The 24,328-nt window shown below is 35.1% G+C and overlaps 2 protein-coding genes across 8 annotated transcripts in view; one reads left to right on the top strand and one right to left on the bottom strand.

Moving 5' to 3' along the window:
* Positions 1-24,328, top strand: part of LOC138129254 (zinc finger protein 235-like) — a 38,081-nt gene that overhangs the window by 4,569 nt on the left and 9,184 nt on the right. The window contains exon 1 of one of the 2 annotated variants that reach the window (XM_069045546.1): positions 403-863. The exons of the other annotated variant lie outside the window; for it this stretch is intronic. Within the exon in view, the coding sequence (XP_068901647.1) occupies positions 784-863 (80 nt within the window). The 5' untranslated portion in view covers positions 403-783. Of the gene's footprint in view, positions 1-402; positions 864-24,328 lie in introns of those variants that run through there. 2 annotated transcript variants of the gene reach the window in all.
* The window catches only part of LOC138129251 (neurofilament heavy polypeptide-like), a 32,935-nt gene that overhangs the window by 4,004 nt on the left and 4,603 nt on the right, over positions 1-24,328 (bottom strand). For 2 of the 6 annotated variants that reach the window (XM_069045535.1, XM_069045536.1), the window contains exons 2-4: positions 13,398-13,595; positions 2,897-3,181; positions 105-199 (exon numbers count right to left, since the gene is read on the bottom strand). In XM_069045535.1, the coding sequence (XP_068901636.1) occupies positions 105-199; positions 2,897-3,181; positions 13,398-13,595 (578 nt within the window). Of the gene's footprint in view, positions 1-104; positions 200-2,896; positions 3,182-12,482; positions 12,541-13,397; positions 13,596-21,705; positions 21,746-24,328 lie in introns of those variants that run through there. The other 4 variants (XM_069045538.1, XM_069045537.1, XM_069045539.1 and 1 more) reach the window with 4 other exon arrangements.

Raw genomic sequence — 24,328 nt, 5'->3', positions numbered from 1 at the left:
CAGCAAACACAGTGACACTGCCTTCACAATATTACACTTTTGTTTGTCTCCCTTTTGTAACTAAACCGCGTGTACACATTTATTTTATCTCGGCGATAACTCACCAACGATCCCGTGCTGCATCTCTTCGATTTGACGCTTGTGAATTCCGGGTAATACGTCGGCGGATTGTACACCATCACTGGATACGGTTCGAAACCTGAAAATTACAACAAATCACAGAACGCAAGAACCAGGTTTGAAATCGTGTTCATATGCCAGCGGTTAATGTCAAATTTGAAATACGTACGCACTGACATACTTGACAGCATAGCCAACATAAATTTTTGGGGTTATTAATGAATCATAACTCGACAATAAAAATTTTTCAGTTTCGGAATTACGTTGGCAACGCGAAATGTCGAATGTCTGCCGTGTTAAAAATAATATCTGGTTAATTTATGGAGGACGCTTGAATTTTAATAATGGGGAGGTCGTTTATTCGAAATAAATACAGCGATCCAAATTTAATATTCGTGAATTCGTGAAAACGGGATACTGTTGCTACGATCTTTTTCCCGAATTATTATACGACATAATTATTTGACAGTTCACATTAATATTTTGTAAAGAAGCTGTTCTGTGTTCGACTTTCTTAGCATCTTGTGTATCATCGGTGTTAAATCGAGCTAGATTTACCATAATCGACCGTTTTACTTGGAAGTGATTTGCAAAGTGATAAAAAAACAATTTCCTCACGTCGCTTCTTTGTCTACGGCGAACCAGCCGTACGTGGACTAAATAATGAATACACAACAATGTGAATCAGGTCTCTGGGGCATTTGCTATTTAAATATTATACAACATCGATTACAACGTATAATGTAGATTTTTGTACGCCCCATGAACTTCTTTATGGTTTACGTAGACTGTCAAAATCAAAATTGCAGTTGTTAGGTTGGTTAAATCACTAGTTATTTTCATATTACCCAGTTGTTATCTATGGTTTTTTAATTTTTCAAACTATTCATTTGTTTAAATTGACATTGTCAAATAAATTGCAAAATTATTTAAGTGTATTTTGTAAAAAGGTTCAAATGGAAAGTTCAAAACGAACTAGGGTGGTTCTATTGGCGCGAGAGAAGAAGGCCATAAGAAATTATTCTGAGGAAGAAACAAAAAAGTGATAATAACGGAAAGAAATTAAAAATTTGTGCCAAAGCCGCTCCAGTATTGTTAACTAAGAATTGGTGTTCGTTCTTGTAACTCACAAATCAAAATTTTGGAGAGTGTTAATCAAGTGTTAAATAATTTTCTTCTGAATAAATGAAACAGGTTAGTTTATTTTGGTCTGGATGATTTTGGTTGTTGTTTAATTTGTTACCTGTTTTCAGTTTGTCGCGTGTTTTTTATAAACTTTATTAAATTGCTCTAATTCATTTAGTTTTCTGCATTTCACTTGTGTTCGAAGCAATGAATGATTCAAAACATTTTTAGTTCAATGATTAAAAATGAAAACATAACCTAAATATATTTTGTAACTAGATTTTGATGTCGGTACACTCTACCGAACATTTTTTATATCCAAGTACAGTGAAAACAAGCATTTTATTTAAAATTTAATTTTGACAGTCCAGGAGTTTTTTGAATTTACTATAGTCCATTTTTTCTTTAAAACAATTGTCAAAGTGTTGTCATATTGGTATGAGCCACTAGTTATTTGATAGTTATTAGGTTGGGAACGTCAAATGTCAAATTGTACGTCAGATATTTTGATGTAAAGGCGCTTGCGCTACTGAATATGTTCAGTTGTATTATTCCAGTGTCATTATCGTCTTTATTTCTTGTGTTTTGGTATAAAATTGCTTATACCTGAAACTTTTCTGCCTTGAAAATTATTGATATAACCTCAAACCTGATCTAGGGAGATTTTACGACACAGGTGTTCCGAAACGGAAGGTTTTAGGGTGGTACAGCATGGTCTTTGAGGGAAATTAGACATTGACAATTGTTTAAAGGTAAAGTTGTTCCATCAAGCCAAGTTCTGATTGCTCTGCTGTCAACAGCCCTGGAGCAACCTTACCTTCCAAACAATTTTATTTATGTAATTTCATAACTATGCGAAATTTTTCGTTGAAACTTGGAAACTTTGAAACTCCTAGCAAGGTCCATAATCTCATAATAACATAACTTGATAAATTTTTCATAATTAGGTTGGCAACGAATACCTATAATTTTGGTGTGTCAGGTACACCAACATATATTATGGCATTTGGCGCCAATTTCTGTTGACTTAGGCTGCAGTCACAATTCATGCGACAGGCACAATTTGTTCAAAGTGTAACTTCCACATAAGAAAAATGAGAGGAGTAGTTTTCTCTGTGTCTTACAATGTAATATGTAATGCAAAACACAGTATTTAAGTCGACAATTAGTTTTGAACTCATTGTTAAACAGACGAAATTTATTAAGTGGTATTGAGAACTTTTTCAGCAGTTGATCCAAGCTATCCCCATCTTAAAATGTTGGCACTGTTCCAACTTGCGTTGCACGCACCTCTCATCCATCATTACTATATCATCATCACTTGCAATCACTCTGAAGTCTAGACGAACTCCCCGATCGGCCACTCTCAACGCTAACTTAATTAAACTTTCACGGTCCTTCGAGCCGGAACCTGATTTTCCGTCCCAACAAACTCAACCGATTTTCCACAGCACAGCAATAACACCGCATTGTCCGGATAATACCGGAAATATCGACGTTAACAATAATGGCACATTAAATTTTTTATGTGTGTTGCGACAACCGTACTACTCTTTGAAATGGGTCCAAGCCGCGAAAAAACTACCGAGCGGCGTCAGCTGCCGTCGTTTTTTCTTTACGCGTAATTGTGGTGATACATTTTTGTACTCACTGTTGACGTAGTAGATTCCGTTCTGATCGACGAAACCATTCGGGAAGACGAACTGGGATTCGTATTCTAGATCTGAAACGGTGGCGGTTTGAGTGGTTTGCTCGTTGGGGGAGGCACACGGCGTACCTGTCGATTGGTGGTCGGGCGTCCCGTTACCCGTCGAGTTACCAGTCGATGTGGTCGAGTTACCGGTGGACGTCTGGGTCTGGTAGGTCTTGGGTTTGTTCAAGTAACCCTTTTTAAATAGTACATCTTGTCTAGGTGTCGTAATGCGCGTATATTCGTCTGGAACAAAAAATAAAACAACCCTAAAGGAACCTTCCAAAGAACAATGTACAAAAACTTCAACTGACACAGGGTTACGGTTGAAAACGGTACAATTTGATCTCTATTGATTGGTTTGGGGCGTAAGGTCTTAAAATACCAGTTACGGCACTCGAGGAACTTCTCACTGCTGCACTTTCTGCATACAATGAAGCTTAGCTCAGCTTAGCTGTCCTCGTATCGAACGGAAAAGTTTTTTATTAGTTTTCCAGGGAAACAAAACAATCTATAAACGTCTTTTATGTCCCTCGCGTAGTTATAATACCGAGTGATTCGTTAAAACGAGTACACAGACAGTAGGATTTCTTCTGAAAATAACAATATCAAGTTGGCGATCTTGCAAATGCCTCTGGATTGAAGAAAATGTACCTGGCAAAATGGGATTTGTTCTTTATTCCATTTGCGCAGCATCTCTACCAAGACTGTTGCACCGTGGTGCGTTCACAACCTACTCTTCAACGCCTACTTTCAGCATAAATAAACACCCGATAGCATGTTGGCTTTTAATAACTGAAATTATTTTTGTTCGGTTGGCAACACATTTACGATTTAATGTTGGGGTCACTTGACTGTCAAATTCAAATATGACAAGTTCAAAAGTCAAAATAAATCATTGTATAATCAGTTTCAAAATCAAAAATCCACTAACCTCGAAAATACAACCGACAACGTCGCCAACTTTTGTTTTTAGTGTATCTGCAAGTGTTAGAAAAAAGTGGGGTTATGAAAAAAAAACTGTTGACAGTCGTTTTGATGATAGTTCATCGTGTTTTTTATTTTGATTTTATTATTTCACTCAAAAGGTATGATCTGGTAGTTACGACCTTTTTGTACATAATTATTTTGTATTACGTAAATAAACTCAACAATTCAATGTCAAATTTTGGCAGGAGTTTGGGCCAACCTAGAAAAAATGATGGTTTATTCTAGGGATTTTTTTTCTGCCAACATAATTCAACAGGTGGTGGATTTTTGATTTTGAAACAGATTATAGGTAGGTACATCTAGAATCTTAATCTAGAAAGCGAATCAACAGACAACTCTTTGACGAATGACCAGGCGTACCAATTATTCGGGAGTGCCAACCCACTAAATTTGTTTCAATCATTAAAAGTCACCCGGTATTGTGATGCATTTCAATTTCACCCTGTATAGTACCTACTTTTAGTTCACTCTTGAAAATAATAATTTGCGAATGTGTACATCTTTTGAAAGAAATTTGCATTTTTTAAACATCAGTTTGCTGCCAGTTATTGACGTAATAAATAAAGCAAGTTGCTGCGAAGCTGGAGAGCAGAATGAAAATCATAACAGTGAAAAAAGCACTAGATTTGGTTGGAAAAACAGAAATCAAAAACTGTGAGGATCGTTTTGAGATCCCTTATCAATCACTGTTGTTGGCTGATCAGTGAGCATGATGGTGACAACTTTGTAGTTATTATCTCAAGAACCAAATAACCTAGACCTAGATGAATTGCGTCAGACCCTGAAATAACCCGGGATAAAATCGGATCGATCGTTTACTTTTAACACAAGCATTGACAAATTAATTAAATTGTTGTCCCACAATGTGTGGTCGTAGATTTAACCCGAGCGAAATTAACTTTGTTGTTGTGATGAATTTCTTATGTTCTTGTCAATCTTGTAAACAATTCTTCGATTCTACCACAAAAACAGAATCACCAACAAACCCTCATCTCTTAGTTTCTCCTTTCAAGTCTTGGGACCCAATTTCGAAGCCAGTTCCGGAACGATTTACTCGTCTAAACTCAGTTTCAGTTTTATCCAGACTACATTATTGATCTCGTATTATTGTTTTCTTCTTCGTGTGTTGGTGTTGTCTTTTTAGAGTCGTTGTTGGTTTAAGATCATAATGAGGCATCGAGCCGTGTCAAATTCTCCGAATGTTTGCTTTAAACTTCGGATGTAACACATTGCCTCGAAAATAGAAATGAGGGGAAAACACAAAAATACATCCCCGGGTGACGCTTTCATTTGCTTTCGGCCAATTTCAAAATGACTCGATTGAGCCGTTTATCAAATTAAATGGCACGTACCTCTGAAGTTCCCATGAATATTTCAGCACTGCTGCGTTACGATTTTTTTTTAACATTCAGTTAGAGCCACTGCAAGAGGTTTGAAAATATGCTAATTCGAGTGACATTTATTCTAACTAACCTCTTACAACACGGGACGCAATTACCGACTTGAGTGGAAATAATTGTAATTTTATTCCTCCCGGTTCCAGAACGCGACGCGAGACGAGGGGAAAAATTACTTTGAGAAATTTACTTGGACGCCGTAACTATTTGTGAGGCCGTTATAAATAGAGTACGTTCAAACGGCGCAATTCTTTTAGTAAAGGGGGAGAGCTTCGGACATTTTGTTACGTAACAGGTTCTGGGGGGATCTCACAAAAATAACGAACCAACGGGAAAAACGCTGACAATAAAAAGATCTCGAGTTCATTCAGTACGGAATTTTCTTTGCGATTCATCACTAGAACGCAGGTTTTTTGGTCATTTGTGCAATAAATTAGGAAATGTATTTTTTTTCGGATTAGGCATGGGGTTTTTGATCGAGGCGATAGCCGAGTACGCAAAAAAATGAATTTCCGACGTATTGTACACATGATTTTTACTACTTGGAAAATAAATTAAATTTGGATATTTTTAATATTCTATTAATTTTTTCTAAATTAAAAAGCTGGATCATAATTGTTCGGCTTTCGTTACCATAGAGAAACAATTTGATGAAGGTTAAATACCACTTTTTACGTTACGTATATCAAAATTCAACTTTTAGTATTGAAATATTGTTTCCACCCTTGTTAGGAAATATTCAACTTTTCCTAACTCAAATTAGTATTCAAATGTTAAAGATTTCCAAACTACGGTAGAAAAAACAATATTGTTGCATTTTATGGACAATCACAAACAATGTAATATACATATTCAAAAAAAGATACAACAATTTTTTTTATCTATCAAGGTAAAAAAAATAAAAAAAAAACAATTTTCAAGTACTTAAAAACAAAAATAATCGATCACCTATCTTTTTGTACTTGCTCAAATCAGATACGAATTTTTTGCAACTTCTAAATTATAAAATTGAATTTGTATCGGACGTTCATTTAATAAATTTTCCGTCGAAGTTGGCCTTGAGAAGTCGATTGTGAACGCACCACGCGTCAGTCTGCAGATTAAAAACACTAATAATGCAAAAAGTGAGGTTAGATTTAAATAGATCCGCGGCGCGTTCACAATCGACTGTTCAACGTCAACTCTCTACGGGAATTTTAATGAACACCCGATATCAAGTTACATACAATAACTCATTATGTAATTCTTTTTATTTGTGGGAAAAAATCAGCAGTGTTGCAATTCCTTTAATTTTTTTTCATCTCCACAGGGTGTATCAAAACGACCGCACCAACTACTTGTAATCGTATAAAGTATACAGGGTGTCGCAAAATTAACGTATTCCAAGCCGGGGGTCTTGTAGGGAAAAATCTCAGTAATCTCGAAAAAATAAAATAAAAAATATAGGGGGAGTCTTTACAAAGATATATGGGTCTGAAGGTTCAAACTTTTCATCATGTTTTCTTCAAATAAAAAATATAGATGGTTGACATTCATTTTGAAATATGGTGAGGATGATTATGTAAAATATTAAAACATAAATAAAAAGATATTTCTTGAAAAAACAACAAACAACAACTCGGAATACGATAATTTTAAGACAGCCTGTATAATTGAAAAAAAAAATTGTTAAAATCTTCTAACTTTAACACGCTGTAACTTTTAATTGAAGCAGGGAAAAATTGTGTTTTCAATTTTTTTATGTTCTCACTGAATTCGGTACAACTGCTAGTAGTTGGTGCGTTCGTTTTGCTTCACCCTGTATACTGACCGAGCTATATTAAAAAATACAGTTCATTGCTTCATGCTCATTAGACATCGTCCATTTTCATCATTATTAACGACAAATAAATAGGAATTAATTATTGTGCATAATTATGTTCCGTACGAATCACACATTTATTATTTAAATAAAATAAAGAATGACTTACGACTGCGAACAGGCCACAATTTTCCAAACCTTTTACTTTTACTACAAATTTGTTTCTGGAGAAGACCCGGCGTGTTCTCAACTTATTATCGCTCTCATGAATGACAGAGATTATTAAACTTTACACAAGAAACAAGTGACATCAATGACGACACAAACCATCATGAATTATTACACCGTAAGAAATTCCCTTCGTCATCCATTTGCAATTTATTTAAATTTACGACATCAGCACTATCGACCAGACAATTTTTTTGGAAGTTTGGACCCAACCATGTTATTATTTATTGAATTTCCCAGTGCATCGCATTAATTATGATGCGCATCTATTTATAGTACGTTGAATAGAAAGATCAAAGGTGCATACACGCAAAAACTAAAGTCGTGCTGCAATAATAAGAAAATCGTGATGCGAGCTAAAATTAATTAATGGAACAAAAACGAATAAAGTCCGTCGGTGGAAACGGAAATTTTTATTAGCGCAGCACACATCCAGAACCTTGTTAAAATTTATGACACGATTGGACGACAGCGCCGCCGGGAAGATAAAGGAAGAGATTCCACGGTTGCCAGTGTTGCGCTGCATCAAAAAACAAAATAAAAGGACATGACGGTCCAATTTCGATCGCGTGTCCGCCGTAATTGCACTGATGTCATTTTAGATTATTAGGGGCACGTGAAGCGAGCAACCGTGGGAAAAAGTGTGTCGTCGAATTGTTGAAATTCAAACACCCTGTACTGTCGTTGTGCAAATGTTTGTTGGAATTATCGTTCGGGGTTGACATTGCTGGAAAATTGGTGCCGAAAAAAATAAATATTTGTTTACTACTAAGTACTTACAGAGTAGTGATGTGGCTTATCTCGTCGATTTTAATTTGTTCAAGGGATGTCAAAATCTATTGTTTTCGGGAGAACGTTCTAAAGTGTTACAGAGGAATTCGTGCAGAGCAATTTGGATAATTAGAGAAATAATCGATGCAGACAAAAGGCAATGTTCTAAGTAAGGACAAAAATTGAAAAATCTAAGTAAAATTGTCTGGAAGGCTTGTTGCGTAATGGTATATTATGATACGAGTGTTGTAAGAAGCATTTAGGCATTTAGGGTTTAGGGCACGACGCGTTTGCGAGGCGTGCCATGAATAGGCGTAAGTGCTACAAAATGCCTCATAAACGAGATACCATACACTATTTTTTTCTACTTTGCGCCTTTTAAGACAATTTAAAATTCGTTTTATTTTGTTTGACATTTCATTTTCGTCATGCCAAGATCAGGAATGCCCACCTTGAAAAAGTAAATTGCACTAGTTTGTTTCAAAAGGCGAATTTCTATTACAGCACGTAAAATGGGTCTATTTTAACTTGTTCATTGCAGATCCCAGCACAAATTTGGGAATGCAAAGTTTGGCATAATGGAAATATTTTCTTTCCATTTGAGCTTTTCAAAAAAGGTGGAACATGTCAATTTAATTTTTTTAAAGACACATTTTCGGAAAATTTCTCATTTTTCAGCTTTTCTCGATGTCCGCACAATGACGTCACTGGCAACCCCTACTTTCTTGGCAGATTTTGTTTGTCTGTTGTCTACGTTCTGTCTTTTGTTCACGATAACTTTAATAAAAACGCACCGAGGGTTTCAGAGGTCTATTGATTTTGGTGCCAGTCGGCACAGCTGTTTTGCAAAGCTGAGCCAATTTCCTAACAATTTGGTCCTCGACAGTATCGTCAAAGAATTACGTAAAGAATGTTTGGCAAATTCTACTAAAAGATTATACAGTAAAAATTAATAATTTATTTTGGAAAGAGGAAGTGTAATGTACTATCAGGCCTTCAAATAAATATATATTTAGAGTAGGCGTAGGCGACATTCTAATTCTGTTAACAGTGTAAAGATAATTTTTGTAGGTAACCAATTATTCTTCGTAGTTACACAGGTTTCATAGTAAGCTTTTTCCCAATTTCATATTGTCATATTTCGTGGAGGAAGAATAGGGAGAATGCACTACAAAAATTAAAAATATTTTCTAACCTAATTTTATTTCGTTAAATGTCAGACGTTTCTTGTGTCATTTTCTACGCTGGAAAAATGTTGCAAACAATTGAATTTCCATAGGTTGCTCTAAATATAAATTTATTTGAAGGCCCGTTATTTCGGACACGGAATCTTGGACGATTTGTCATTCGATTGACATAAAAATGTAAAACTGGCTTTAGGTGCAAACTAACCTCACTTTCGATTTTTGTAATTTTTATCATACATACTTTCATGCCAAAAATAAATTTTCAAATGTCAAATAGTTGCAAACGTCAATTATAATGACAATAAAGCGCGGCTTACATTTAATTGACATAAATTTGACGTCTAAAATTACGTGTCCGCAACTGTATGAGTTTTCGTATCGATATTTTATTATACAGGGTGTATTAAAAATGACGCATAATATTTACATCACGTGATTCTATGTTGAAATACAAGTAAAAAACTCTAGTACCAATTTACTGTTAACTCGCGGCTCGTGGAAATTTGCTTCGATTGGAATGGAAAAATACATTTAAATAGCATCAATAACACATCATTCAATAAGTAAAATAAATATTCCTTGAAATCTCAAAGTAGCAAGGATTGTCGAATGTCATTTTTGCTAATAATAATAATAATTTTAAAACTATTCGTCTAAGATCAAATTCGAATTTGAATTTTTTGTTTGGTATTTAACGTAGATTCGTGTGACATAAAGAGTATGAGCCCTTTTTAGCACACCTGTATATCATCCTATCTCCTTTCTTTCTCAATATAGGATTAGATTTAAAAAACCACCTCACTGAAAACGTGGCCTGAAGAACTGGAGTACGTTGTGCTGAACGTGGTAATTTAACTCATTATTGAATGTTTCTCTCTAAATTTTGCTTGCTCGTTATCAAAAAGCAAACATTTCGACAAATGTTCATTCCAGTAGCTTCCTTCTGGGTGGTGCAATTTTTTATCTGTGAGTACACAAAGATTTATACCGAGCGTCGACAGGAAATGTTCCGATGTGTCATTACAATTTATTAGCAGCACATCAGCCACCCCCAGCTTCGCTTAAAAATGTTCAATGCAGCCTGTCCTTTTAATTGTAAATAATATGCCATTTTTTAAATAAAAAGTGTTTTTTTAAATAATTTGGCATCGAAGTTGGCGTTGAAGAGTCGATTGTGAATGAACCACTCGTCTTAAAAACATTGATTTTTCAAATTGTAGATTAAAAACACAAATAACGCAAAAAGTGAGGTTAGATTTAAACAGCTGGTCCGATGGTGAGCTCACAATCGACTCTTCTCCAACGTCAACTTCGACGTCAAATTTAAAAAAAAAACACCCGTTATAACAAATCCAACAAATAACAAAAAAATTTCATTCATGTACGTCACTTTAGTAAAAACGGAAATTTATTTATCAATTAAAAAAACTGAAACATGATTCTTTAATTAACACTATTAACGGAGTGGCCATGACAAACTTTAACAACGAACATTCAGGACGTTTCTAAGGTGTAGTTTTCTTGCTCTTGTACGGTCCTACAATGTATGTATTTCATTTTTAACCCAACATACTGTATAGTTGCGTATACAAGTGTCCCATAAGTGCGCGGCAAAATTGTAACCACGAACTTCTAGGCTTCATGTAGAATTCGGAAAAAATATTTAAAAAATTCTGTCAAAAAAAATTGTAGCTCAAAAATTAAATGTCGTTTTATTTTTTGACATAGAATTTTTTAAATATTTTTTCCGAGTTCTAAATGAAGCTAGTAGCTCGTGGTTAAAATTTTGCCGCGCACTTATGGGACACTGTATATGGAGAACACACCCATGGTACAAAAATTAAAATATAAAATGTAATTTATTTTCACGACAGGTACACGTGCTGCATCTTGAAAAAATGTCGAATTGTCTAATGATCTGACGCTGAAACAAAAATTGACTATTATTGAAATTTTTTTATAAACAATTGTCAAAAAGTTGTCATGTTTGTATGAGCCAAACAGTGATTTTCATGAGAATACGATTGGTCACACTGAGTGTCAACATTTTTTAATGTCATTTATTTCAAATTTAAAAATGAATTTACGGAAGAAAGGTATGGGAAGTGAAGTGAACATAACCTCAACTATGATTTGGAGTAAAATTATTATACAGCTGGTCCACATGCGCACATTTTAGGGTGGTACAGTATACTTTTTTATTTAATTGTGACACTGACAATTGTTCATAAAAAAAATAAATAATTTACTTTACGTCAAAACGTTTTGGATGTAGATTGTCAAGGTCGCTCAAAACTTATGATTGAACGATAGTGAGATCTGTCACAAATTCCAAATACCTTATTGGCGCGCCTAGTTACTTTTACTGGTAGTGCCAACTTAACGACAAGTCCCCAATCCACATCTATAAAGTTCCGGCTATACACACAAAATTTTGGCAATGATTTTCATCACCAAGACGGTCGATAGTTGTTTTTTATTAAATGTTATTAACAGTTGCTATTTGGTTCACAAGATAATTTATGAGGAAGTAAACCGTCAGCAAATAAATCATTTGGTGCGGACTTGAAGCATTATTACAAAAGAGATAAACAAAATAATTGGAAGCAGAGTCCTCTTTTATTTTCTTGGCTTCCGCGAATGTGTACACAATAAAAAATTAAATACATATTTTAGAAGCAATGAAAGAACCACAACGGTACTAGAAAAATCGTAAAAATTATTTTCAAATAAAATTTTGCCAATTCAATTAATTTTCAATTGATCTATTAAAGAAATAAATTTGTTTTTACAATGTACAAAACATTATGCAATTGTATTTAGTGTAATTATGATTATAAAAATAATAATAATAATTTACATTTTCACACTATCTGATGGAAGCCTCCAGAGTTTATTTTTAACACGACTGAAGTGACTTTAAAGAAAACTCAAAATAGAGTTAAATAGGGTTAGAACAGCACGCATGCAACTTAAAAATAAAATGAAATAATCCTTGAACTTGTAACCCTTGCTCTATTCAAATGTAAATACCTCCGAGGGTTGTTTACTTGTTTGTTGTAAGCTCTTTGATGTCAGTAGCACCCTTTCAGACAGACGCCAGACAGTAGAACAACAAAGCAACAAGTTGTGGATCGCACGAATTCTATTTAATCACAAAAAAATAAATCTACCTTTCACTACTGGATCGCTCTTGTCCCTCACATGCGTTGTCATCGATTCTTAAATGGACACGTAACGATTCTTTGACTAAATTGCAAAATGACAGTGACAATGACAGTTCAGCGCCTACCTCTGATAAATGATTTTTTCGAAAACAATTAGTGACTTACATTTGACTAATTGATTTGTTGCTATGCCACCGCTCAGGTAATGTGTCGAGTCATAAGAATTTTATCAAGGCACCGATTATATTTTAATTGGATGGTCAAATGCGAGTTATGGAATGCCAACAGCGAGTTTTACGGTGATTTTACAATCATTAGCAAGCTTTTTTAGAAGCAGAAATCAACCGAACAATGTGCAGATGTGATACAGGGTGAAATTGAAATGCATCATAATATGTAAAGCGTAGTATCTCTAATAAGTGAACAAGGGGAAAATGTGGTTAAACGTTTCAAATTCATTTTTTTCTTCTCCCAAATATAGAAACTTTTGCTTTTTACATATCTTCTGATGTTCTTCCGTTTTTTACTGTCATTTCGACAAAGTGCCCCTTGGTGACCTTGGAGATCTTTTTCATATACAGGGTGTCCCAAAACTGCCCCCCCAGAGACAAAAGGGAGTATTTGGGTAAATGTGACAATCCGAATTTTAAAGAAAAAAAGTCGTATCTCAAGCGATAATCGAGATATATATTTATTTTACATTTCATTTTTATAATTTTTTATTATCATAAAATGTGTCAAGTTCTGAAATCAAATCGATAAAAATAAGCCGACGCTTTGCCCCATCGGAGCATTCTCGACGAGCCCGTCAGATCTATAAATCTCTTTAGCGAACAAATAAATCGTTCCCTTGGCCATGGTTTGTGTCTTCGACCGGAAAATTTCGTCTTGACCTTTGAATCATCGAAGCGATAAACTCACCTTCGTTGAACGTAATTTTGTTTTCACTGGCAGTGCTGCTGGATCTCGTCGATTTCGTACCATCGCACTGATATCTTCTGGTGGGCGTTGATTGACTAGAATACGTAAAACGGCTGTAGTAGGACTTTTGGGGGTAACCTTTGGGCACGCGGTGACCCGAAGTGGTGGTGTTGGATTCTTCGCTGTCGCTGTGCTCATCTGTTGACAAAAAAAAAAAACATCGATTGTAAATTTAGATCTAGGACAGGGTAAAGGCTAAGGACGGCCCTGTTTGGCAACGCGGGTCGACTAGAGGACGCAGTTTTCGCAATCGGATCACAGAAATCACGTTAAAATACGCCACAGCAGACATTTTTTCCTATCCAGGTTGTGTTTTCACTTTCCGATGTAATCACAGCATCGCTGGCGTAACAAAGTATCTTAATTTCTTCCTTGTCCATCGTATAATCTGGGACTCCACTCGGCTGCGTCGATTATTCGGTCCATTACGGGATTGAATAACAAGAAACTTAATGAGTCACCTTGTCTCATTCCGGTCTTTGATTTGTTGTATTTTTGTGTTTTTGCCGTGTTTTTACGTTTCTCAGAAAAGAATAAATCACGAAATGAAGCTAGAAACAAAAACACACGCCCCTTATGACCTACAAGTTCCGCAACGTGCATTTACAATTCAATCGATACTAGTGCGAGAATGTGTACAAAGCGGAAATGCAAATTACATCAATATTGTAACATCCACGCGCCTATTCGGAGAATTCGAAATGAAAAATGTACGTCATTTGGCCACCGAGACCTTCAGATGCCGAGTACAACACGGTAATCCCTAAATCCGAAGTCGAAGTGAGCCAGTAAGAAGCGTCACGTGTGGACACTGGCGCCATCTCCAATCGTGACGTTACATTTAATTTATATGCCACCCACGCAGGATCTTTTGCGGTTTTACGCCTCCGAGTGCTATTTCAAACAACTTACGACAAAAAAATCCACGAACAATGACGTTTAGTCTTTATATTTAAAGTGGGACAAAATCCAAATCAAATTTTGTTTTTTAATATTACGTAACATGACTGTCGCACAGGTATTTATTTTTTTCGTGTTGTCTGAAGAGTGCACACAATTCGCCCTTTCATTTTACAAAATCAACACTGAACCCGCACCTCGGGGGCATAAAACAAATGTTTGTCGAGGCTTTGAATATTTTATGCGACACGTGGAAATGTCAAGTCGGCAAAAAACTGTTGCGATCGTGCCGAAAGGTCAAATTGTTATCGAACCTGCTCCCATAATTTCCGGGTTTTTACGAGATTAAGACTTGTGGCTTGTTGGGAGCCAAGCAGGGGAAGACCTGACGGCCAAGAATTTTTACAGTGTCTGTTGCGAAGCGATTATCAGATGGTTTTAAAAAGAGATTATCGAGATGAATCAATAATGATAAAGAAGGTGGGAAAGAACGACGTTTACCTTCGCGCCTTTCTGTATTTCTATAGAAACGGTTGAAGTGAAGAAAATAAATGAGTTCATGTCCGATTTTTTTTTTTTTTTTGTGATCCGCTTGAATTCTTTTTGTGTTTCGCCCAGTTGCCGACCTCAACTTCGTCTCGGTGTTCAATCTCTGGGCTTACCACAAAAAGACTCACTTCTACTCTTAATATAACGGGCCTTCAAATAAATTTATATTTAGAGCAACCAATGGAAATTCAATTGTTTGCAACATTTTTCCAGCGTAGAAAATGACACAAGAAACGTCTGACATTTTAACGAAATAAAATTAGGTTAGGAAATATTTTTAATATTTGTAGTGCATTCTCCCTATTCTCCCCCCACGGAATATGACAATATGAAATTGGGAAAAAGCTTACTATGCATACCATGCAACTCCGGAGAATAATTGGTTACCTACAAAAATTACTTTACACTGTTAAAAGAATTAGAATGTCTCCTACGCCTACTCTAAATATATATTTATTTGAAGACCCGATACTATTAGGCACAATGAGACATCCCTCAACAAAACGATTGGATTTTAACTTCTCACAGTGTTTACCTCTTGATTTTTCAGCATTGATAGCACTGAACATAATTTGTCAATTTAACTATCTATGTGTCAAATAAGCATGATGGTCTCTCAATATTTATATACGTTATCGGGTAAATAAAAATACCCGTCCGACTTTTGCGAATTTCGACATTGCATCCAGATATGGTAGGATTTGCAGTTCGTCAGTATCGATGCGATTAAAAAAACAACACAAAATTATTATTGGTGGCACACATAATGCAAAATTCATTATGATGTAACACACTGTGTATTATCTTCCGCTTACTTTATCGAAGTATTCACGCTGTATTGTTTGAATGGTGACACGAATTGCTACTTGGCTTGTAAATTACAGAAATAATTGAGTACATACCAATGTATTAGTGCTTTGAAAAATAAACGTTGGGAAACAATGGGTTGGTGATTAGAAAAATTAATTTGTCCTAGTTTCAAGTATGAAAAATGTACAAACTTTAAAAGGTTACACCACCTTGACCCTCGGAAAAAGAGGTATGAAAATTAAAAAAAAATGACGCGACTGTTAAATATACAGGTGTTTCAAAATTGCCGCCAAAACTTTACAGATCATGCTATATACTAAATCATAAAAAAATAGTTAAAGGGTTGCAACGGCTGGAAACAAAGAGATATCATGTATCTAAACACTCTTTATTTTAAGATGGGCTTATGGTATCGGCATAACTGACATGTTCATTTAAAAAAAAACTGTTTTCCTTCTTTTACCAGGCTTTCTAAACGCTCGTTGTATTTAATTTTTTTTTCAATTTACATTTGGCAACATCGATTTACCTTACAGTTTGTAATGTGTAGATCGTTACTATGACTGTACACTATAATAGAATGTTTGCTATGATTACCGCTGCTTATTATTATCATATTCAGAACATCTTCCGTGCAATGTTGCCACTTTTTTAGTAATTTAAACCTCTGTAAAACAATACAGATGCATAATAGTTATTTGTACAACTAGTAATGAAAGTCATACTTTTTTTCACGAATTTGCAGATTGATTAACGAGGGCGTAGCCCGAGTTAATCAAGCAAATACATGAAAAAAAGAAACTTTCATAACGTGTTGTACACACTATTTTTTTGCATATCGATGTAAGTTAGGAAATTTGGTCCAGAAGGATTGATGAAAAATTACAAAAAAAAAATGGTATGCTTTGACACTCATCACCAAGGAAATCGAATAAAATGATGCAAAAAAGTACTACTTTCACTACGATTTTTCGTGTAAAAAAGTGCTACTTTCACTACGATTTTGCGTGTAAAAAAGTGCCACTTTCATTACAATATGCAAAAAAAAACATTTGATTATGATTTCGCGTTAATATTGGTATGGGAAATTGCTGTGTGCCGATAGTTTTGGAACACGCTGTATAAAATAATTTTCATTTTTCACATAACACTAACAATAGCTCACCAATTCCAACATTCAGTTTCGTCACAATTAGAACATTTATTACCTTATTATCTTAAAAACTGTAATAACATTATTATTTTTTTGTTCTTTGTTATTGTTAAACGTATAATGAAACATTGTTCTTCCCTACTTGGGCTTGTGAGTAAAATATTCATTTGTTTTCATTGCTCTAACCGAATCGATTGAATTTTTCGAATCCATAAAATTACTCAGTTTCTTAAGATCGAAAGTCAAATATCTCAAAAATTTTCATTTACAACCCTTTCACTTCTTTCAGAGGTACGCAAAAATATAGGGTGTCTTTTAAAATTTTGAAGTGAGGAGTCATGACCTGGCACCTATCGGGTGTTCATTTAAATTCATCATCAAAGTAGGCGTTGAAAAGTCGATTGTGAACGCACCAGATCATTGTTTCGTGTTTTTACTCTGCAGACTGATGAGTGGTACGTTCACAATCGATTCTTCAACGCCAACGGTATATGTTGTGTGAATTTCAGAATAATTTCTTGAAATCCTGCCATTTCAATTTAAATTAAATTTATTGAGAAACACTGGGTTTTAGAAATTTTTATGTGAAAAATCTACATTTTAGTGGTTTATCGTAGCACTTTAGGGAGTGGCGTATCTCGTAATTGTATTAATTTGAAAGAGATAAATACAAAAATCTGGCAAAATGTCAGTACGTACAAAGAAGGGGAAACATCTGTTGTTAAATTTAATCCTTACGACAGTTAATTAGCGCTTTGACCAGCAAATTTTCATTTATTTTTGTTTTTGTGAGTTGTTTACAAAATAAATTAAAACCAGCTGTAAATGCGACCTTGTTTAAACATTGACAAACACTGTAAAATATGCTACGGAGGTTTGATTTTTTTAACATGATGATAAAAAATCATTCATTAATGTGTCACCCTGTACAAATCAAAAAAATATCGTAACACATATTCCAACATATTCGTACATATTTCCAAATCCATCAGTCCAACGTCCAACCGTTTTCAATTTTCAAAAGATGTAATTCTGATGTGATTAAAAAAGTGTACCTACCTTTTTTCATATATAATACCAATAAGTGGTCTAATTTTTTCCGACAAAATTTGTCATTTAAGACATGAGTAGCTTTTGCAACGAAAATTACACGAGTCGACGAAGGAGACGAGTGTAATTTTCCAAAAGCAAAAGCTACGAATGCCTTAAATGACAAATTTTGCAGAAAAAATTAGACCACGAATTGTATTCGACTTGACAATCCACCGAGAAAATTTTTATCGAGTTGACCTAATAAATTTGACGTTTCATTTTGACATAAATTTTTTCGCTGAAAAAACACTAGTTGTTTTTTCACTCAGCTGGTTGTTTTTTCACTCTGCTCGGTGTTTTTTCACTACAGTGTGTATCAAAACGACCGCACCAACTACTTGTAATCGTATAAAGTAGTGAGAGGAACGTCAAAAAAAATAATACAAATGTTCTCCTGATGCTTTTTTGTTTTTTCTTATTTTTCGAAATTTTGATTTTTTTTGTTGACATATACAAGCACATGATTAATTGACTAAGATTTATTCAAAAATTGTGTAACAAAAATTTTAAATTTCGGTTTTTAAAAAGGCAAACGGACTAAAAGAAAACTAATTTAATTAGTGAATGTTATTGCAATTGAACGAATACTCCGTCTAATGTACCTAATTGGAACAAAAAAAAATTTTTTCAACATTTTTGATTAAAATTTTCTAAATTTAACACGCTGTAACTTTTAATTGAAGCTGGGAAAAAAAAATTTTCCAATTTTTTTATATTCTTCTCCCTATATTCTGTACAACTGCTAATAGTTGGTGCGTTCGTTTTGAATCACCCTGTATAAATCAATTTGATTGGTCCAAATTTGAAAAATGCTGCAATTCGATTGGTTAAAAATTTTCGAGTTGGATTGTCAAATAAAAATGTTCGGCCATTTTTCTCTTGGAGCTAAAAAGAGTGGACGAAACAATTTTAACATTTATGAGTTTTTTGTTAATCAGTGCAAGCACACAAGAAAACAAATCAGAGCAGGCGTTGCAAATTATCGATCATGTCGTAGCGGAATCCTATGCAAATAAGCGTTCAATGCACGGGCGTAGACAAATTGTGGTCTCAAACCCTACTTTATAAAGTAGTATTTTACTAGCTTTATTGCCAAACGCGCCGCCACTGGTAAGCAGATTTTTCGGAGAAATGTCAAAAAAACGTCGTTTTAAAGCAACGGTGATGATGTTAACCTTGAAAAAAAATTTACGGACGTTCCCTGCAACTGTAATCAACAAAGATCACAGAATGAGTGGTAAAATGAGTTTTTCGTGATCGTGAAAAGTGGTATACAGGGTGTTTCAACTAAAACTTTCGAGCCTAATATCTCGGGTATTTGCCAACGGATTTTTATGAAATTTAAAATCCAGATATTTTAGACCGTGAAGGTTCAATTATTAATAATAAAATTAGCTCAAGTTAAAAAATGTAATTTTAACACCTGTTTCCTTTATCGAAAATTATACGCGATTATTATTAGATTGTTAAACATTAAAAAATAGAGGTCTACACAAACAATTAAGTAAATCACTGGTCTGATTCAACGAAAAGATTAGATTTTGTCGTTAAAAATTTAATGTAAAATTGGAAGGTATTTGGGCAGTTACCTTTTGAAATAATTGATGATTAATTGCCAAGCAACATTTTGTACACTCTTAAAAGTCTGTCAAAATTGGGCGCGCTTTATCAGAAACGTCAAATTGTGAAAATTTATTGAAAATACTCTAAAAATAGACGACAGCGGCAGAAATTTCAATATTGTTGAAAAAGGAAAAAAAATTGCCTATGGAGAGTGTCGTAAGAACTTCAATGACACAGTTCGTTTTCTCGTGGAACACTATCCACTAGGCTTTACAAAATGTAAGGTTAAGAGAATCGTCAATTTATTTGAAGACACAGGAAGCGTACGTGAACCAAATTACCTTGCTAAAATATCCCGATCGTGTTTTAGTCCTTTATGGAAGAATTAAAGCATCCAGTATAATAAATTACGTCCAAATGTTGTCTTTAACTTTGTAAGTGTTTGTAAGGTTAGCAAGATAAACGTCAAATATGTCGCCTGCGTTTCTGCGAAAAGGGATGACCAAAATTCTGCAAAATTGCGCGTTTGTTTCATACGCGTCTACGTTTTTGCATTTGCAGCCACGTTTAACACAGTTTTTTGCTTTTTTCTTGCAAACCAGACGTCTTTCAAGGACGAGTTTTTCCCTACAGCATTTTTTATTGACGATCAATTTTTCATGTAAATCTTAATTGATTCAACATTTTAAAAAGGCATGTAAAAATTACGTTTTTAAGACTTGGGTAATTGTATTAATGGAATTTTATTCTTCACCGTCTAAAATATCTGCATTTTAAATTTCACAAAAATCCGCTGGAAAATAACTGAGTTATTAGGCTCGAAAGTCTTAGCTGAGACACTCTGTATAACTAAATATATAAACTGTTCAGTTTACATACCTAACTTCACGTCTGTCAAAGATAACCTCAAAATTTACAATTAATTAATGTTTTTTAGGACTTTGCCCAAACGAACACGAAAAACATGATTCAATATTCGTGCGCTGTTAGTTTTCAGGTATTCGGCCTGTTTTGCATCACTCGGCTAACGCCTCGTGCTTCAAACTTCGGCCTCATACCTGAAATGTGATCTGACAGTGCACTCATATGAAAATAACGATTACCATTGAAGTATTAATTATTAATAATAATTAACAAATTAATAATAGCTTTTTGAGAGGTAGGCAACCAATAAAACGACCGTGTATAACAAGTATACGCATGTGAACGATTAAGCTACGACAGCTGTTTCGATAAAACAAAAGATAAGGTAGCACTCTTGATTTGTTTTCTTGTTGATCACTCTGTACATCCTAGATATTATTTCTCAAAATCTGCAACGACGTTCATTTTACATAATTTAATTAATTTTTGCAATAATTATTCATCCATACTTTATAAGTTCAACATCTTGATAGTCTCAGTTCAAAGACTCATCCTTACTCATGAACTTTTATATTCGTTATCATCAGATATACGATAATGTCTTGTTTTACTTTCCATTTCATTATTTTTATAACCTTCGCCCTATACAACCTGATTATTTTCCGTCATAAAAGAAGCATTTAGGTATTTATGTATTTCTATTATCTTTGCCCTTTAATAAAATGCACTTCGCATCGATCTCGCGTATGATCTGGTCCTAAATTTTATTTCGCCGACGAAAACTCTCTGTCATGTTCAACTCTAAGTCTACACAGATTATAAATTCAAGAAAAACAAACATATTTGAGAGCTGACAGAAAAATTACCACCATTCGGTGTCTATTATAACCGTTTTATTATGACATACGTGCTACTGACATCTGTGAGACTTCACACAGACGTCAACAACTGACAGCAGTCTTTCATATGGAAAACCGGTCAGAAATAATTACGTAAAATGCTGCAAAAATACTCTACCCATTCGCGACAGTTCTAAAAATATGGCACGGCGCCCGAAAGTCTAACGATAAACAAAATTAAAATAATGAAAACTGTGTCAAATGACAAATTGATAACCGGCGCGACCTTGGAGTGCCAGAGTACAAAAACTGACATCACGAGAGCGAAATTTATAAAATTCCATTAAAAAAAAAACGTTATATTTACGTAAGGATTAACACGTGATGCGTGCTGTTTTATAATACATCACCAGTTGACGACAAAATTGTCATCAACTTGTGCAACATTAAATAATTATCATCTCGGTATCTTTCTTACCGCTCTTGCTTGCCCTTCCCGCCATCTCTAATTCCCATGGGCCCGAATGAACTAGCGGCGTCGCGGTGCAATTAATAAATATAAGCAGCGCCCCCTACTTTTCTGCCCGGAAAATCCCGGAAAACGTGATCGCGGTCCTACCGCATGATTTTTCTGGACGCTTCAATGAACCCGAGTGCGTATTTTTAGATAGAAATTGTACGAAAGCACATGTGATCCCGCCTATAAATAAGATAAAAGCAGGTACACGCCGACGCAACCTTGAGCTTCCCACATGACAGCTGTCATGTGTCCGAGTTGACAGGCCAAATGTCACCACACACGGATGTGGTGTGTGTGGAAGTTTTGCGGGCCTTGGATTGTTGTGGAATTATCTATTGGTGCAAAGATGGAATTTGGCTTCGAGGGCGTCCGCGGTGGACTTCCGGTAAGCCGTATTTTCGCGAGAACGCGAATAAACGACCGCTGACGCAATGCGAGACAGAAATAACGGTCACGAGAATGCGAAAACAGAACAGAAATTATAAGTGCTCACGTGGTGGCCAGAATTAGAGGCTTGGACGCGTGATTTTGCACGTGGTTGGTACCAAAATTGCGGCTTTCCCTGAAGAAATAGAATAGAATAGGTACTACGAGCAAATGCTTGTTGCCTGGAGCAGACTTTTAAACGATTCCTCTGTGGCCTGCCAGAAGTAGGTTTTTCTCTTGCAACCTAGTAGGTATTCTCCGAAAATGACTGCAACTGATTTTGAACAATCGAGAACAATCTAATAGAAAAGGGAACAATGAAGAAGTGTTTCTCACAAATTTACCAAATTCATGCTAAATTAGCAATTTGGATGCAACGATGGAACAGACCATTGTGCATGTTATTTCCTCTTCCTGGTTTTTTACAAATACAGTAATCACCAGTTTCGTCAAATAGTCATTTACATTAGGGTATGGTAGGGGTATTTTACAGCGCGAAAACTAGGTTTCAGGCACGAGGCGAAACCGAGTGCTTGATCAGTTCGAGCGGATTACAGATCAGGGATCTAACCTCACTTTTTGCGTTGTTTGTGTTTTTACTCTGGAGACTGACGAGTGGTGCGTTCACAATCCACTCTTCAACGCCAACTTTGAGGAGAAATTTAAATGAACACCCGATCTAAGTGTATTTAAAAAACTCTCAATGATGAAAATAACAAACATAAAAAATAAAAGGAACAGCTGGTTGTGGCACTTATTTTATCTGTCAAATGTCATTAAACAGTACAGGTATTAATGGTCACAGTAGGTGATACTGTTGTGCACACGCGTAAGCACTTCCATTTATGAAATCGAATAAACATATAAAATAGCGAACAAGACATTAACAAATCTCCCTCTTAATCACGCGTTTTGTGGTCATTTTTTCCGCGCTATTTCCGAATTCACATCCAGAAATAAAAAAGTCAATTTGTCTTGTCAACAAGGTATATAAACGTGTAGTGTGTTTGAGAAAAGACCGTCTAGTGGGTCAGCGGTTCCCAACTTTTCCCTTTCAGCAACAAAAACATGGTCGTATCTGTGACGTCGTCGGGCAATTCTTCTGATGTCAAATGTCAAATTACTTTGTAGTCAATTTCTGCAGCGGAGGAATTCCGAAAGTGACTTTTTATGTCACTTGTGATTTATTCGTGCCAATTATAATTTATGAGCCATTTGACGGTTCGGTCGTCGTAAATATGGCGATAACCATTCATGCCACACAAGTCTTTGTTTGTAATATCATTACGCACAATCACGGTAATTACGGATCATCAATAAAATGAAAATGGTTTTGTCCTTAAGGAACGGAAACCACGGTAAAATGCACGGGAAAATCGACCCACCGCCGTCTGTTTACCCAAAATTAAATCAAACATTTACGACAGTGTGTTTCAATAATTTAACTGACAAATTGCCAGTTGTATTCGTGTGCAAGTGGGGCCCCTCGGATTTTTCAGGAGTTTTATTGTGGTTGGGAATCACAATTCTTACTGTATCTAGTTGTGTACGGCCAAGTTTTGAGAATTTTTCTGCATTGCATAACGAAAAACAAGATTAAGTAAGGATCAAGCAGAATTTCTTTGGATTATTCCCTGTATCATGTTTTAAGTCTGTTATCAATACAGATGCTCTTTTTACGATTAGAACATGATAACTGTGACATCACCGTTGACATTACTGCGTCCTTTGAAAAAACTAGAATTCTTGGAAAAACAACCAATGCAATAGTTATCTCTAGCTCTGGATATGTTGGGAAAGTCACAAAACTTATTACATGATAATATTAAATAATAAAAACGATAAAATACACTTTATCTTCAAGCGATCGAAAATCGCGCCTTTGTGTATCTCTAAAAAACGGTTGAAGAGGCTTTTTTTGTAACCGGACTTGCAACACTTCAGATGCTAGGAGTTGAAATGTCTACAGGCGGCTCGACCGAGTCAAATGTAAGGTCATTTTAAGAATTTCTCACGATTTATTTATCAATAATTACACGAAATACCGTGAGATCGAAAAAAAAATTAGTTGGCTGTGACCAAAAATTTCAGTTAAAATTTCAATATCAGTCTTAAAAGTTAGGTTAGTGATTTTGAGAACGTTGAAATCTTGATT

Source organism: Tenebrio molitor, chromosome 4 (assembly GCF_963966145.1).
Source record: "Tenebrio molitor chromosome 4, icTenMoli1.1, whole genome shotgun sequence".
NCBI lineage: Eukaryota > Metazoa > Arthropoda > Insecta > Coleoptera > Tenebrionidae > Tenebrio > Tenebrio molitor.
Note: the sequence above shows the minus strand (reverse complement) of the source record. Positions and strands in the feature narration are given on the sequence as shown.